This window comes from Pelodiscus sinensis, chromosome 1 (assembly GCF_052426305.1).
Source record: "Pelodiscus sinensis isolate ZL-2025 chromosome 1, ASM5242630v1, whole genome shotgun sequence".
NCBI classification, from domain to species: domain Eukaryota; kingdom Metazoa; phylum Chordata; order Testudines; family Trionychidae; genus Pelodiscus; species Pelodiscus sinensis.
In genome coordinates, this window is record NC_143052.1 from 48,938,220 (window position 1) to 48,953,198 (window position 14,979).

Sequence of the window (14,979 nt, forward strand, 5' to 3'; positions counted from 1 at the left end):
TTTACAATTAGCTATTGAAGACAGGATTGGGAGTAAGCTTATGTTTTCACTAGGTATATAAAGGGGTAACTGGTTACCTGGTAAGCACTGCCATACAGGCATGCTTACCAGGGTAACCAGTTAACTAGCATCTGGCCAGGCCAGTGCGGGCCCCCCATCCCACCCATGGAGCTGTGGGCCCTGCCTGGCTTGAGCAGCTGCCACCCATGGCACAGTGTGGCAAGCCCTTCCCAGCTCCACTGGAGCAGTCCCCGCACTTGCAGCTGCAGGTAGTGGGGGGCAGCGAGGCTACTCCAGCCCAGCTCTAGTGCCCCCCTCCCCTCCATGGCGCAACAGGCCAAGTAACTGGTTAAATATATACTTTAACCAGTTAACATTTAAATAGTATTTTACATCCTTAGTTCTCAGCAATGTCAATGACCCGCTGCAAACATGGATTAATTTAATTCAATTTTTATTAATTTATCCATTAATTTTGAGAGCCAAACATGAGACATGTTGATTCTGGTTTTCAGGGGGGGATAAGTGCATTTACAATCTTAATTAGGTAAGTGGAGTCTCAGATGTTTAGCATCTCTGAAAACCAACCTGAAGGCACCACACTGACCAACAAAAATTGGTATCCTCCTTATAAATGATGAGTCAGATTTTTCTCTGGGTCAGATTCTTCTGCTACATTCATGTAAACCTTGGATCAATATGTTGACTTTCAAATAAACATAATTCTGGAATTATACAGCATAGGCAGAAGCAGGGCAAAATTCCTCACAGTGCACTGTGAATGTGCCTCGCCCTTGACCTAGAGTTACCACCGACAGAGGTAAGAGAATAAATTCAATATCTATCATCATTTAATCTTTGCTGAGGTTGTCAATAAGAGTACTGGTTATCATGCCAATATGACTATGGCTTTTATTACATGATTGATATTAAATTTTAAACTGGAATTTATAGCTACACCTGCAGGTGTCTCTTAACAGCGAGTTTTCCACTGAACTCCAGTCATTATTTATTTTTTGCCCGTAATATGACTTTCCTAAGTAGCTGTTACAGTCTTACAAACTCACACTATCCTTTAAGAGGAGCGCAATTTTTTTAGGAATACTAAAATGTCCTTTTAAGAGCCTAGGTTTTCTAAACTTGGCAATGTTCAGGCCATATGAGCCATGTGAACAGATTAATTCTTGTGATTTTTTTTTATACTGCATAAGGAGACAATATGAGAAATGAATAGAAGGAAAATATTCAGCAGGGATGTGAAGTGGATTCAAAATGAAATGAAGCAGTAGAGAATTCCAGCAAAGCATAAGAAGGTGCATTTGTCAGTAAGTTTGAAACAAATGAGATTATAACCGGAGGATTATAGCAGGTAGCTGAAAATAAAACCACAGTAATCAAATGCCACAATGCCAGTGTGATTGACTACTCCTGACACTTCCAGTCAACTGGAAGGCCACTGAAGTCAATGGGCATCATTCTGTTGATGTACAGTAAAACTCCAATTGTTCGACATCCAGTGGTCCGGCACCAACTGGAACCCGGAAATGCTCCAGCCAGCCAGACAACTGGAGCTGCTCCACACCGCTTCCCCAAGTCTGCTGCTTCCGCTGCTGAAACTGACCAGTGGTGGACTTGTGGAAAAGGCGCAGAGAAGAGCAGCTGGGGTGCTGCCCGGTTGGTCCCACAGTACTGCCCCTCACCCACCTGCTCGGTACCCAACAGCACCCCAGCTGCTCTACCCCGCTGCTTCCCCAAGTCGCCGCTGCCGCTTGCAGCCCCAGCTGGCCTGTCGCCGGCAGCTGCGTGGGGCTTCCCCCTCCCCTCCAGATCCTTCATAACCCCCCTTCCGGAGTACCTCCTGATACTCCGGCATATCCGATAATCCGGCACCCCATGGGTCCCAAAGGTGCCAGATTATCGGAAGTTTACCTTAACAGGTTTTGATTCAGGCCTGAAATGTACATATCTTCTCATCCATTTCTCCTCTCTTCACATCCAGATTGAGAATTCCCTTCATTTCTCTGAACAAAGCTATCTTCCATTCCCCTGTCCCCTAGGACTCCACTTTACCTGCATTCTCAGACTGCTTAAGCCACCTTCCCTCCCCAAAACAGTGCATGAAAGTCTGGCTCAACATCAATAAAATTAAAAGAGCTTCCAGTGTAGCTGTTGCAACAGGCAGAAGCAAATCTTTCTGAGTCTATTAGTACTAATGGAAAGGCAGTGGATTGAAAATGGGCTCAGGAACTCTAGGGCCATTAGCGTAATTATTGGCAGTGAAAAATAAACACAGCTAAACATAAGGAAAAATTTACTTTTATTCATTTAAGCTGTGCATAGGGAAGAGAGAAAAAAGCAACTGTTCCATGCAAATCATTTACAAACCAAATAGAATATAATGCATGATAATAATACTAATACTAAAAAAAACTTCAGATGTTCAGACCACACAAGAACTCAGGAAATCTGCTAACAGCACATTTTCAGCAACAAATCTTGCCCTGGGAGAATCTGCTACTGCAAAAATTAAATGTTTACCAATCTCCTGAACCAGTGCTTTTACGCTATTTGTGGGGTATTTGTGAGGATGTTACCAATTAGAATTGTAACTATTCAGTCTGCAAATATTAACCAACTATGGCAGAGAAATGTTTGAAAGCAGGAAATCACCTATTACTTCAGTTTCCTTCAAATACTTAACATTTTCCTTTGGGGAAGTAACTTGTGTTTTATCATAATAATTTCTATTTGCTTCTGGAGCATGAGCCATACTCTTCAATTATTTTTAGTTGATTGTGTAATTATGAGAGAAAATGGGTTTTGGTTAGTCTGCATTTGGTTAGATGAGAGAGTTTTTATTTTTGTTTGTTTTTATAATAAAAATTTAATCTTACCTTCAGGAGAAGAACTTGGTTTTTGAGAATATGCAGAGCTTATTTTACTCTTCTTGCTGCTATCACTATTGACAGACAAGCTGGACTGAATTTTTCTGTGCATTTTTTGTGAAACAGGAGCTGAACATTTTCTATTATCTGTAGTTACATGTTTGACCCCGTTGTGAATTCCATTTCCATTACTCAAACCTGCATGACCATTCTGTATCTTGCCAGTTTCTTCCTCGCTTTTTTCCAACGCTGAAGTATTTGGCTGAGGCAAGCGCTGAGGTTGTGCTTAAAATGAAAAAGAGAGAGTTAACACAATTTGTCAATTAGTATCTGAAGAGACTGAAATCTGACAGGAAACATATCTTTTTATTGCCTTTATTTACTGATCAGAGAGAAACTGGAAGAATGTAAGAATGAAAAAAAAACTCTAGACTAAAAATTATGGAGATTAGTGAAATTTAAACATTTGTAAAATGTCATAAATATGAGACACTTACAAAGTCACAGAATAAGAATTGCCCTGAATAAGTTTATAATTCAGAAAGTTAGAGGAAGAGAGCAGGAACGACAGAGGAAAACAAAGAAGACTAGTGGAGAAAGAGCGAAATGGGGAGTAGGGATGTAAAGGACTAGTAAACTATCCGATAAGCAAATGCTTATCGGATAGTCTACAGGCTACTCGATAGTTGCCCCCTCCCCCCTTTTCTGCCTCTATCAGAAAAAGGAGCTGGGAGTCCCCAGCTGACCCCGGGCTCCACCGGGCACTGTTGCTTTGAAATGCTGCAAGGAGCCTTACACCAGGCTCCGCACAGCGTTTCAAAGTTGTAACATCGCATGGAGCCCAGGGTCAGTCCCCCAGCAGACCCAGGGTCCACGCAGCACTTTCACCTTTGAAGTGTAGCAACAGCATTTTGCTAACTTCAAAGGCGGAGGCGCCCTACCAACTATTCGATTACTAAATTACTCACAATTAAACATCCCTAATGGAGAGAGAGGGAGCGAGAAAATCAAGGAGCAGAAAGGTAAAGAACAGAAGTTAGAATGTGGTAACAGTAAAAAGGATGCGGGAAGATAATAGGGCAAATGAGACAGAACAGGAAGGGAAGGAAAGCATGGGAATGAACCTACAAAAGCATGTCAGTACAGAAGTGAAATTGGAGGAAGGCAGCACACTTAGGCTGACAAAAATATTCCACATGACAAAGGGGAGCCAGACAGTCACAGCAAGACCATTCCTCAGCCATGCAGGAAAACAAGGAGGACCTTACTACTGAGCTAAGGCCACATCATCTCCACCTCGCTGGCAATCAATCCTCCACTAGTAAAGACCTACTAAATCAAAAGTTGAGGGCACTCCCATCACAACAGCGAGGAGTAAGGGAAGTTGACAGAAGCATTTCCCCTGTTAACCTCTTGGTGTGGGGCCACCTCAGAAAACTGATACATTGACTCCAGCTATACAATTCATGTAACTGGAATGTATATCTTGCACCCGTTTTCTCAGCCGGCGTAAACCTGGCCTAAATAGAAAATTTGAGCTTAAACATGTGAAGGCCAATGTTTCCTCAGGAAGAACTATGACACAGGCTTTGGAGAGTAGGACAGTTGGCTCAACTAACTGGTCCAAATTTTCAAAAACAACGTACTAACTGATTTGTGTGGTAACCAAAAATCCATGCAAAAATCAGAGCCTACCAACTCAAAAAATCACAATTTAAAAATGTTTATGATGGAGCAATTCAAATTCTAACCACAATAAAATGAAACACTTCACAGAACAGTTGCCTAAACAGTGTTCAGGACATATTAATCCTAGTTAACAATGCTCTGATTAAGATTATACAAATGCTTCTGTTACACATTTCTATTAATAAGGTGTTATTACCACTGAATAAAAATTATCTCTGGGCTAAAACTTGACCTCCAGTATCTCAATATAGGAAGAAATCTTTCTGAATATCATCTATTGTTTTTCATTTATGTATAGAATCAAGCTTTTGCGCTTACACAGAGCCCTTCTTCAGATAAAAGAGAAGGATCATCTTTCTCTTTCTCCTCCTTCACCTCCAGAATCTGCCTGATGGTGGTGTTGCCAGGCCTTTATTATACTAAATCTGGTCTTCCTCCTGGTGTTGCCTCAATGGAGAGGAGGTAGGCATGGAGGCGATTAGGGCTCAATTATTCATCACCCTGCTTTTGTTCATTCGCTAATTCTTCCACTAATAGCTTTGCTAAGTGCACCAGCTTGAAACTGACCTGATTCCTGACCATTTCACTGCTGCCTGCAAATGTGGAATAGATATATCAAAACTGACTTGTGTTTTGAAGTTTGGCAGATCTAGGAACAATATCACAAGCAGAGGCTGCCTTCTCTACAGATTCGGAAGAGCACTGTTACACATTCTGTTAACACTGGAAACTTGTCTTCATAAAACGTGAAAGGCCTACAATTTTTAGGGAAAGTAAAACTTGAAAGAACGCATCTTGAAACAGTACTAAATAGGAAATTTCGAATATACTGCAGTGAACAATCTACGTAGGTGAAATTTATATGATAGTTGTGGCAGGATCAGACCCACTCCTGGGTCCCAGACTCCTGCTCTGTCCACAACCTCGCAGTCTCACTTGCCTTTTCTAGCATTCTGGAAACAGGTGCTGGGGCAGACGCCCTGGTCAGCCTGGGCTGAGTAACCAGTCCTCCTCAGTCACTGGCTGGGATCTCAGGCCGCTTGGGGAAGGGAGCCCAAACACTCCTTACTCTATTCTGGCAGTTTTTCCCTTCTCTCTTTCCTTATCAGCTCACTTCCCTCTGGCTCCTCCAAACTCCTCTTCCACTCTTCTCCTGCCCTCCCCCACAGGGAAGGTTTTTAAAGCGGTCCCCTTGGCAGTCTGAAGTCAGCTCACCTGGACCTTAACTGATTTATAGCAGCCTGTTTCAGCTGCCCCTGATTAACCAGGGCTGTTGCAGTGTTTCAGAGCTGCCTTTCTCCCCTTCCAACAAGCCCTTTAACCTGCCCTGTCACATAGTAAAAGAACTGTACACATATATGGCTAAGATCATCCAACAGTTTCAAACCACTTCCCAATAATATTAGCTTCATTTTGCAAATGGGGGTACTGAGGCAGGCACACTGTAGTTGCTCTAACCAGTATGTCCCTATGGCTCTCCATCGCTAATATCTATAATTAGGAAAATTGAAGTAATCCTTTCCACATCTCAGAGAAAAATGAAGTTGCTTTGCCCACTTAAATTTCTGCTGAAAAGTACTGTACTTAGGATGCCATGCCACCAAGCATTACAGCAGCACCAAGGCTTAGAGTTGCTGAGGGAGCAAGTAACCTTCCTCAAGAGATGAAAACAAGAAAAGATAGCAAGAATTGTGTGTGTCTAGACACAAAATTACTAAAATTGACAGTCATGACCTTTTCCTAGCCAGCTAAATTGGTGGTGGTGGCTTACAATTGTTTGTGCATGTTTGGAGCTTTATTACAATTCAATAACTTGACAAATTATCCAATCTTCAATCTTCAAAATGATGTCGGTTTCTGTCAATTTGTGGGTGAATGGGAAGTCTAGGGGAAACGAAGCTATACTCAGTTATTTGTTTTAGATTCATTTTATTATTATTTTTACTAAGGAATTTTTTTTAATAATTCTGTTCCCAAAGTACTCTTACTTCAGTCTTTTAGCATTAACATACAATTTTTTAGCTGACTGACTTTACAGTAGTCACATATGATATGTAGGTCAAATCTGAATAAAACCCCCAAATGTATTAGTTATCTCAATTTAAATTTATTTTAACTTTATTGATAATTTTTCACCAGGGAGACTTGAATCTTATGGTTAAAATACACTTGAAACCAATTAGGAACCATATGACTGTATTCTAGCATAAAGAACAAAAGCACTTGACAGTTCTAAGATTAAGTCACAATCATTTGGTTTAAAGCAGAAATATTTTTACCTTATTTTTTAAAGGTTGTGTATATCTTTTTTATGAGTAATGTGGGAAATACACAATGCTTCTTAAAACACAGCGATACCCAGGGACCCTCACTCTCCCTTTAATGATCCACTGCTCTCATTCAGCTGTCTTTCTTTTTTCAAATCTTTACATATGTGACAGCTCTCAAAAGTAGACCATAGACCATCTGGCATTTTCAGAGGTGTAACTTGTGCAAATTCAGCTCTACTGGGAACACAATGCTATCTTCTGCCTGCGTTATAAAAGATACAATAGAATGTAGAACTTATGAGTTGTTTTGAATTATTCATTTTTTGCCTGTATATTCAAGAAATTTTACAAACTCTGCATTTTGTACTACATAATCACATGCGTTAAAGGTACAAAGAAACTTTTTGACACCTCTTTTCTACAGAAAGATGGCATTTTGTTTGATATGTGAACATTCAGCGTCTGTTATATCATTCTAAACAGGCCGTGTGCCGCTACAAAAGACCTCATTTTACACTCTATGTATGAGCAAAAATTTTATTCTTGATATTCAGTAACTAATGTAATGCACATCAAAATTTCAAATACCATGTGCATAGACATTCTGCATCTTAAAATGAGAATGGCACTGGTTACCTAATATATGTTGAAGACGTTTAAAAAAATCTTTACTTGAACAACACAGAAATATTATAATTTTAAATATCTACAATGAATAGTTTCAAATGTCCTAAGAAATACCGTGCTTTTTAGGTTAAAATGTTTTCAATGTGTAGCAAAACCAGTAAATTTAGATCAATATTTTATACAGTGCTAACACTAGTGAATTTTCAATAAGAATGATAAATATTGGATTAATGATTCAATAGAGTAAATCTCTTGATAGAAAACTAGCAGATAATATAGCTAGTAATAACTATACATGAATCTGCTGCCTGTGAAAAAGCAATAAAAAGACAATATATTGCTATAACATATAATCTATTAGTGTGTTTCATGGCTGCCCCGTCTCCGTACAAAGTGGGCCTTAGCACAGTAACTGATGTTATTTAAACAACTTTATATAATAAATTTAATTGTAAGATGAGTAAATGGTAACAAAATATTCCAATATTTTAACATTTACTAAGCTTTTGATAATTTTGAAGTGATTATGTGCACTTTATTCATATTTTGAATGCAAGCCAGTTGTCAAGTTCCCAAAAAAGGCTTACTTGCATATACATATAGAGTACATATCCCTATTCAAATTTCACTGTATAAGAAGGTGACCTTTTTGTAGTGATTTGCAAAGATTTAGAAAGTTACAATATCTGTATTGTTCCTGTGACTAAATATTGATCTTTAAAGGGGAAAATTTATGCAAGCAGGGAACTCTCTTTTTAACATAAAAAAATCAGTATAAAGAAATCTGGAATTTTACACAATTTTTTTAACTAACATATATACAGAGTACAAGAAATTCATCAGAGTTGAACTTAGTCAAATGACAATATCAGAAAGTAGGAAACCTAAGATTGTTAATTAGCAGTCTACTTACACTGCAAAAGCAACTCAAAAGGCTGGCAACACACTTGAATATGGAGTTTACCAAGCAGCCAAGGTAAGGAAAAGCGTCCTCCTATTTATTACCTAAATCATCAGATTATTATCAAAACAGAAGATTCAACACCTTGGAGTGATTCAGGATATAACATCACAATACTCATTAGAGCATAATTTTTGGAATAATGTCAAAAATATGGAAGTTGGATTCACTGAAAGATTTGATTTTCAGGCAATTTTTTTAATAAAGAAAAATGCTGTCTTTCAGAAGGTACTGAAAAATATGAAGTACTGTTGCAATTTAAACATGTACTTGCCACTTGCTTTTATCTCAAAGACTTTAAATACAGCAAGTGGAGCGATCATCTTTTAGGCGATAAGGCGGCCCTGATTTGGTCTAGTAAACATCAAAGGATTGGTTCTCCACTGCTTTTTATTTTGTGCAGTCACTTCAGCAGAATCGTGACTGTTTACAAGTACTCTGCATAGGCTGGCATGAGGAGACAAATGACAAAGCAATGAAAAAAGTCAGACTCCTAGTAGTTTCTAGTTAGCCTATTACAAACCTGGTCTTGAGAGAAATCACGTTGAAACCAACTAACCCTGGGTTATTAAAAATAAAAAAATCCCACAACTGTCTCTACTTAAAGTAAAAATAAGATGACTGGATAATTGATTCTAGAAATGAAAATCCTGATGTAAACGGCAACACTTCAAAATGACTTGCACAAAAGCTTATATTTTAAAAATTACAAATTGAATGTGTTCATACCTTCCATAAGCTTTTAGTAAAGCTTGTAGGACTTAAAGACCTCAATAGTTTCCCTTGCTTCCTCCCCTCCCCCACCTTTCAAACTAAAATCCTGACTAGCCTCTACATGGATCTTCAAACTACTTCAATAGGTAGCTCTGCATAGCTATCTAGAATATTAACATTCAGATTACAAGATGTACTCTTTGAGAGTCAACCTGTGAAGTGGCTTTTGTCAGCAATTATTTTTGAATATTTTCTAGGAAATAAATAGCATATACTGCACCTTTTGTATCACAGAAAGCATACATTAACTAAATAACAAGGTACCATCAAGGTAGAATCTATCTTTTAAAATCAATTTTTCACACTGAATTTTTTATACCATGCTGACTTTACAAGGAAAACAAAGTACCAACTAACAGCATCAACCATCTTTTTCAGAAATGTCTTTATGTTTTACAAGAAGCATCTTTAAAATGAATACAATATATTACTATGAAACAGAATTCCTTTGTAAAGAAAATACTTTGGTGAAATTGCTGGTAGAAGACCCACACTGAGAACAGTTTGTTAGAACATGTCAAAAAACACACCTGCAGAACAGAATAGGAGGGGGAAAATAAGTTTTGTAACAACAATTTTAAATCTAGGGAGATGCAGTCCAGTCTTTAGTAACTGTGCACAAGTTTGAGAAGTGAAAAGGTATCACAAACCTGTCCCCATCAGGCTGGATAAAAGATTTTTAAAAATTAAGATTTTTAATGTAAATAAAATACATTTTTCTTTTAAAAAATAAACCTACTTATGATTAAATTTAAAGGTTATTATAAGAATATAAGAACATTAGAATGGCTATATTGAGTCAAACCAAAGGTCCATCCAGCCCAGTATCCTGTCGTCCGACCGTGGCCAATGCCAGAAGGAGTGAACTGAACAGATAACGATCACGCTATCTCTCTCCTGCCATCCATCTCCATCCTCTGACAAACAGAGGCTAGGGACACCATTCCTTACCCATCCTGGCTAATAGCTAGGGCTCGACAAATCATTGAATCTACTCGCCTGCGGCAAGTAGATTTTAGCCGGTTGCCCCGTTCACCAGCAGCGCGTGCATGCGCAATGCGGGTCTTGCATATGCGCAGTGCGGAGCTGGCGAGCAGATTTCACCACTGTTTGTCAAGCTCTGCTAACAGCCATTAATGGACTTAACCTCCATGAATTTATCTAGTTCTCTTTTAAACCCTGTTATAGTCCTAACCTTCACAACCTCCTCAGGCAAGGAGTTCCACAGGTTAACTTCCTTTTATTTGTTTTAAACCTGCTGCCCATTCATTTAATTTGGTGGCCCCTAGTTCTTATATTACGGGAACAAGTACATAACTTTTCCTTATTCACTTTCTCCAAACCACTCATGATTTTATATACCTCTATCATATCCCCTCTTAGTCTCCTCTTTTCCAAGATGAAAAGTCCTAATCTCTTTAATCTCTCCTCATATGGGACCTGTTCCAAACCTGTAATCAGTTTAGTTGCCCTTCCCTGAACCTTTTCTAATGCTAGAGTATCTTATTTGAGATGAGGAGACCACATCTGTACGCAGTATTCAGGATGTGGTAGTGCCATGGATTTATATAAGGGCAATAAAATATTCTCCATCTTATTCTCTATCCCTTTTTTAATGATTCCTAATATCCTGTTTGCTTTTTTGATTGCCATTGCACACTGCATGGACGTCTTCAGAGAACTATCCACGATGACTCCAAGATCTCTTTCCTGATCAGCTGCAGCTAAATTAGCCCCATCATATTGCATGTATAGTTGGGATTATACTTTCCAATGTGCATTACTTTACATTTATCCACATTAAATTTCATTGGCCATTTTCATTGCCCAATCACTTAGTTTGGTGAGATCTTTTTGAAGTTCTTCGTAGTCTGCTTTGGTTTTAACTATCTTGAGCAGTTTAGTATCGTCTGCAAACTTTGCCACCTCACTGTTTACCCCTTTCTCCAGATCATTTATGAATAAGTTGAATAGCACTGGTCCTAAGACTGACCCTTGGTGAACATTACTAGTTACCCCTCTCCATTCTGAAAATTTACCACTTATTCCTATCCTTTGTTTCCTGTCTTTTAACTAGTTTTCAATCCATAAAAAGATCTTCCCTCTTATCCCATGATAACTTAATTTACACCTTTGGTGAGGGACCTTGTCAAAGGCTTTCTGGAAATCTAAGTATGCTATGTCTATTGGATCCCCCTTATCCACATGTTTTTGACCCCTTTAAAGAACTCTAACAGATTAGTAAGACATTTCCCTTTAAAGAAACCATGCTGACTTCTGCCCAACAAATTATGTTCTTCTATGTGTCTGACAATTTTATTCTTTACTATTGTTTCCACTAATTTGCCAGGTACTGATGTTAGACTTACAGATCTGTAATTGCTGGGATCACCTCTAGAACCCTTTTTAAATATTGGTGTTACAGTAGCTGTCCTCCAGTCGTTGGGTACAGAAGCTGATTTAAAGGATAAGTGACAAGCCATATTTAACAGTTCTGCAATTTCAGATTTGAGTACTTTCAGAACTCTTGGGTGTATGTCATCTGGCCCTGGTGACTTGTTACTGTTAAGTTTATCAATTAATTCCAAAACCTCCTCTAATGACACTTTAATCTGTGACAATTCCTCAAATGTGTCACCTACAAAGGATGGGTCAGTTTTCTGAATCTCCCTAACATCCTCAGCCATGAAGACTGAAGCAAAGAATTAATTTAGTTTCTCCATAATGAGTTTATCGCCTTTAAGTGCTCCTTTTGTATCTTGATCATCCAGAGGGCCCATTGGCTGTTTAGCAGGCTTCCTGCTTTTGATGTACTTAAACATTTTGTTATTACCTTTTGAGTTTTTGGCTAGCTGTTATTCAAACACCGTTTTGGCTTTTCTTACTACATTTTTACACTTAACTTGGCAGTGTTTATGCTCCTCTCTATTTTCCCCACTAGGATTTGGCTTCCAATTTAAAATATGCCTTTTTATCTCTAACTGCTTATTTTACATGGTTGTTAAGTCACGGCAGCTCTTTTTCAGTTTTTACTGTGTTTTTTAATTTGGGCCTCTATTATGGTGCTTTTGAAAAGTGTCCATACAGCTTGCAGGCATTTTACTTTAGTCACTGTACCTTTTAATTTCTGTTTAACTAACCTTCTCATTTTTGCGTAGTTCCCCTTTCTGAAATTAAGTGCCATAGTGTTGGGCTGCTGAGGTGTTCTTCCCACTACAGGAATGTTAAATGTTATTATAATCTATTTAAACAATTTAAATTAAATATAAAAAACATCAAGCAGTACAAATGCTCACTGTAGAAATTTTAAAGCAAGTCATATCCGTGAACTGGAGGAAATCACGGGCTAAACATCCAGATTCAGTCTGTTGAAGTTCTAAACCAGCTTTTGATAGAAGTATTCTCTTTTGTAGGTGAAGCAAGACTGCAATTCAGTTTATTCAACTAGTACTGTTCAATGACTAATTCAAAGTTGAGAAACTAACAGAGTTGAAAAATAAAAAGCTTGTTTTCCTCTTCCAATCTATGACTAAAAACTAGGTGCAAGAGGATGAGATCTACTAGTTCGAAATTTTTGATAGACATGGTGACCAGAACAAATCCATACAATTTATTAACTACAGATAATGCTTTGCTCATTTAATAAATCAGTTTGCTTCATATGTAAAACATGTTTGGATAAAAACTTGATTTCCCTCCTTATATCTAGCACATTTAAAGTAGTCTAATTTAGCTCGGGGGTTAGCAACCTTTCAGAAGTGGCATGCCAAGGTTTAACTTATTCAAGGCTCTATGTGCTGCGAGGAAGAAGGCGGGGGGAGCAGGGGCAGGATAGGCATGGTGACTATATTTTTTGAAACAGCTGCAGCTCGGGAGGACAGTTCAATTTAATTTATTAAGCATTTTATCTTTCTCATATTAGTTTATCAAATTTCCTTTTAAATAAAGTAAAATACTATGTCCAACACAAAAGGTTTCAATGTTGTCTTTATTTATGTCAGGGCTGGGGAACCTTTTTTGGGTCAGAGGTCACTGACCACAGAAAAATCAGTTGGGGAAAAGCAGAAACCCCCCCCCCCCCAAAAAAAAAACCACACACCTCCAAAAAACCCCATCCCTCACTGATGTGGCTCCCAATGGGGACACCTCACTCCTCAGATGCTCCAGCCTCACAGAGTGAGAAACGGACCAAGGTTCATGGTTTCCCATAGGCCAGATTTACTTTATAGGGGTGCCACATTTATTTTATGGACCACCTTAGGCTCTGGGGTAGGGACAAAAATTAGGGCTACAGTGTGAGATATAGGGCTACCAGTGAGTGAGACAGGGCTGGGGGGTACAGGATCTGAGAGGGAGGTAGCGTGCAGAAGCAGGCTGGGAGTAGGGTGTCTGGCCAGGTGCAGGGAGCAGGGGCAAGGGAGAGTGCAATGTGTGGCCAGAAGGGAGGATGCAGGAGCAGGGTGGGGGAAGGTTTCTGGCCAGGCCAGTGGGAAGGATGCAGAAGCAGGATGGGTATAGGCAATCTGGCCAGGAGGGAGGGTGCAGCAACTAGGGAGGGTGTCAGAGCAAGCTGGAGGTGCAAGGTCTTGGTGGGAGGGGGAGAGAGGGGAATGAGTGAGAATTAAGGTGTGAGAGTCTGGGTATGAGGCAGGATGCTTACCTGGCTTTATACCCCCTTGCAGCAACTGCCACGGCCACACGGTCCCTGGCCAGCCCTGGAGGAGCCGTTGCCACAACCACACAGTCCCGGTCGGCCCGGGAGGCGCTGTTGCCATGGCCACGTGGTCCTGGGCTTAGGTCAGAAGCACAACAGCTACACAGTCCTGGGACTGCTATGGAGGCCAAAAGCACTGCTATCATAGCCACGTAGTCTCGGGCCAGCCTCAGAGGCGATGCTTCCGTGGCCACATGATCCCAAGGCCAGCCCTGGAGGTGCCGCTGAGAAGCCTCAGCCGCAGTGCTGCCTCCTCCCACTGAAGTCTAACCTGCTCTAGGGAAGAGAGAGGGCTCTCGAACAGCTTCACGGAGATGGGGCAGGGCTGAGCTCCCACCCCACGTACCACTGAAAGTTGGTTCGCGTGCCACTTATGGCACACGTGCTATAGGTTACCGACCCCTGGTTTAGCTAATACGTATTATTTTAAAATATCGTTTTGTACATTTTAATTTAATTCCAAATTCCACCCAAATGCAACTGGCCCAAATCTTGAATTAAAAAAACAAAAACCAACAAATCAGAAATTTGTTAGCCACCATTTTCTATCCTAAAAAACCCATAATATTAAGAATGCATTGCCACCGACATAATGTTAAATATTCCATTTGTGAATCCTCTTCAAGTGGAGTTTCAAATGTTGAAGGAGTAATCATTAAAGAATTGCCTATTCATTTTTTAAATAAAAAAATAGAAAGCTTTTGCAGAAATATTCTATTCAGCATTTTTTTAAATTTGTCCATGTCTTAATATTCTAACCTTGGACTATTTTCCTGTCCTTTCATTACCTTCAATTAGCCAAATGGTTTCTCATTTCTTCTCAAATGCTCATCTTGCTATCATCATCCACATTTGTGTGATGTTTAGGTTAAATGGAACCAAGCTGGTACCTGAGATGAAAAACACCTTGGAAGCTCTCAACAGAGCACAAAGTAGATAGCAACCTCCAGAGCAGGAAAGAGCTTCGTGGTCATAGAACAGGAGTGGGAAACCTTTTTTGGGTCAGGGAGATGGTAGGGGGGGAGATCAGCTTCCCTAATAATGGGGAGAGTCCTGAGC

At 39.6% G+C, this 14,979-nt stretch overlaps 1 protein-coding gene across 3 annotated transcripts in view; it reads right to left on the reverse strand.

Moving 5' to 3' along the window:
• Positions 1–14,979, reverse strand: part of MDFIC (MyoD family inhibitor domain containing) — an 89,491-nt gene that overhangs the window by 30,437 nt on the left and 44,075 nt on the right. For all 3 annotated transcript variants that reach the window (XM_075929460.2, XM_075929455.2, XM_006122532.5), the window contains one exon: positions 2,895–3,170. In XM_075929460.2, the coding sequence (XP_075785575.2) occupies positions 2,895–3,170 (276 nt within the window). The remainder of the gene's footprint in view (positions 1–2,894; positions 3,171–14,979) is intronic.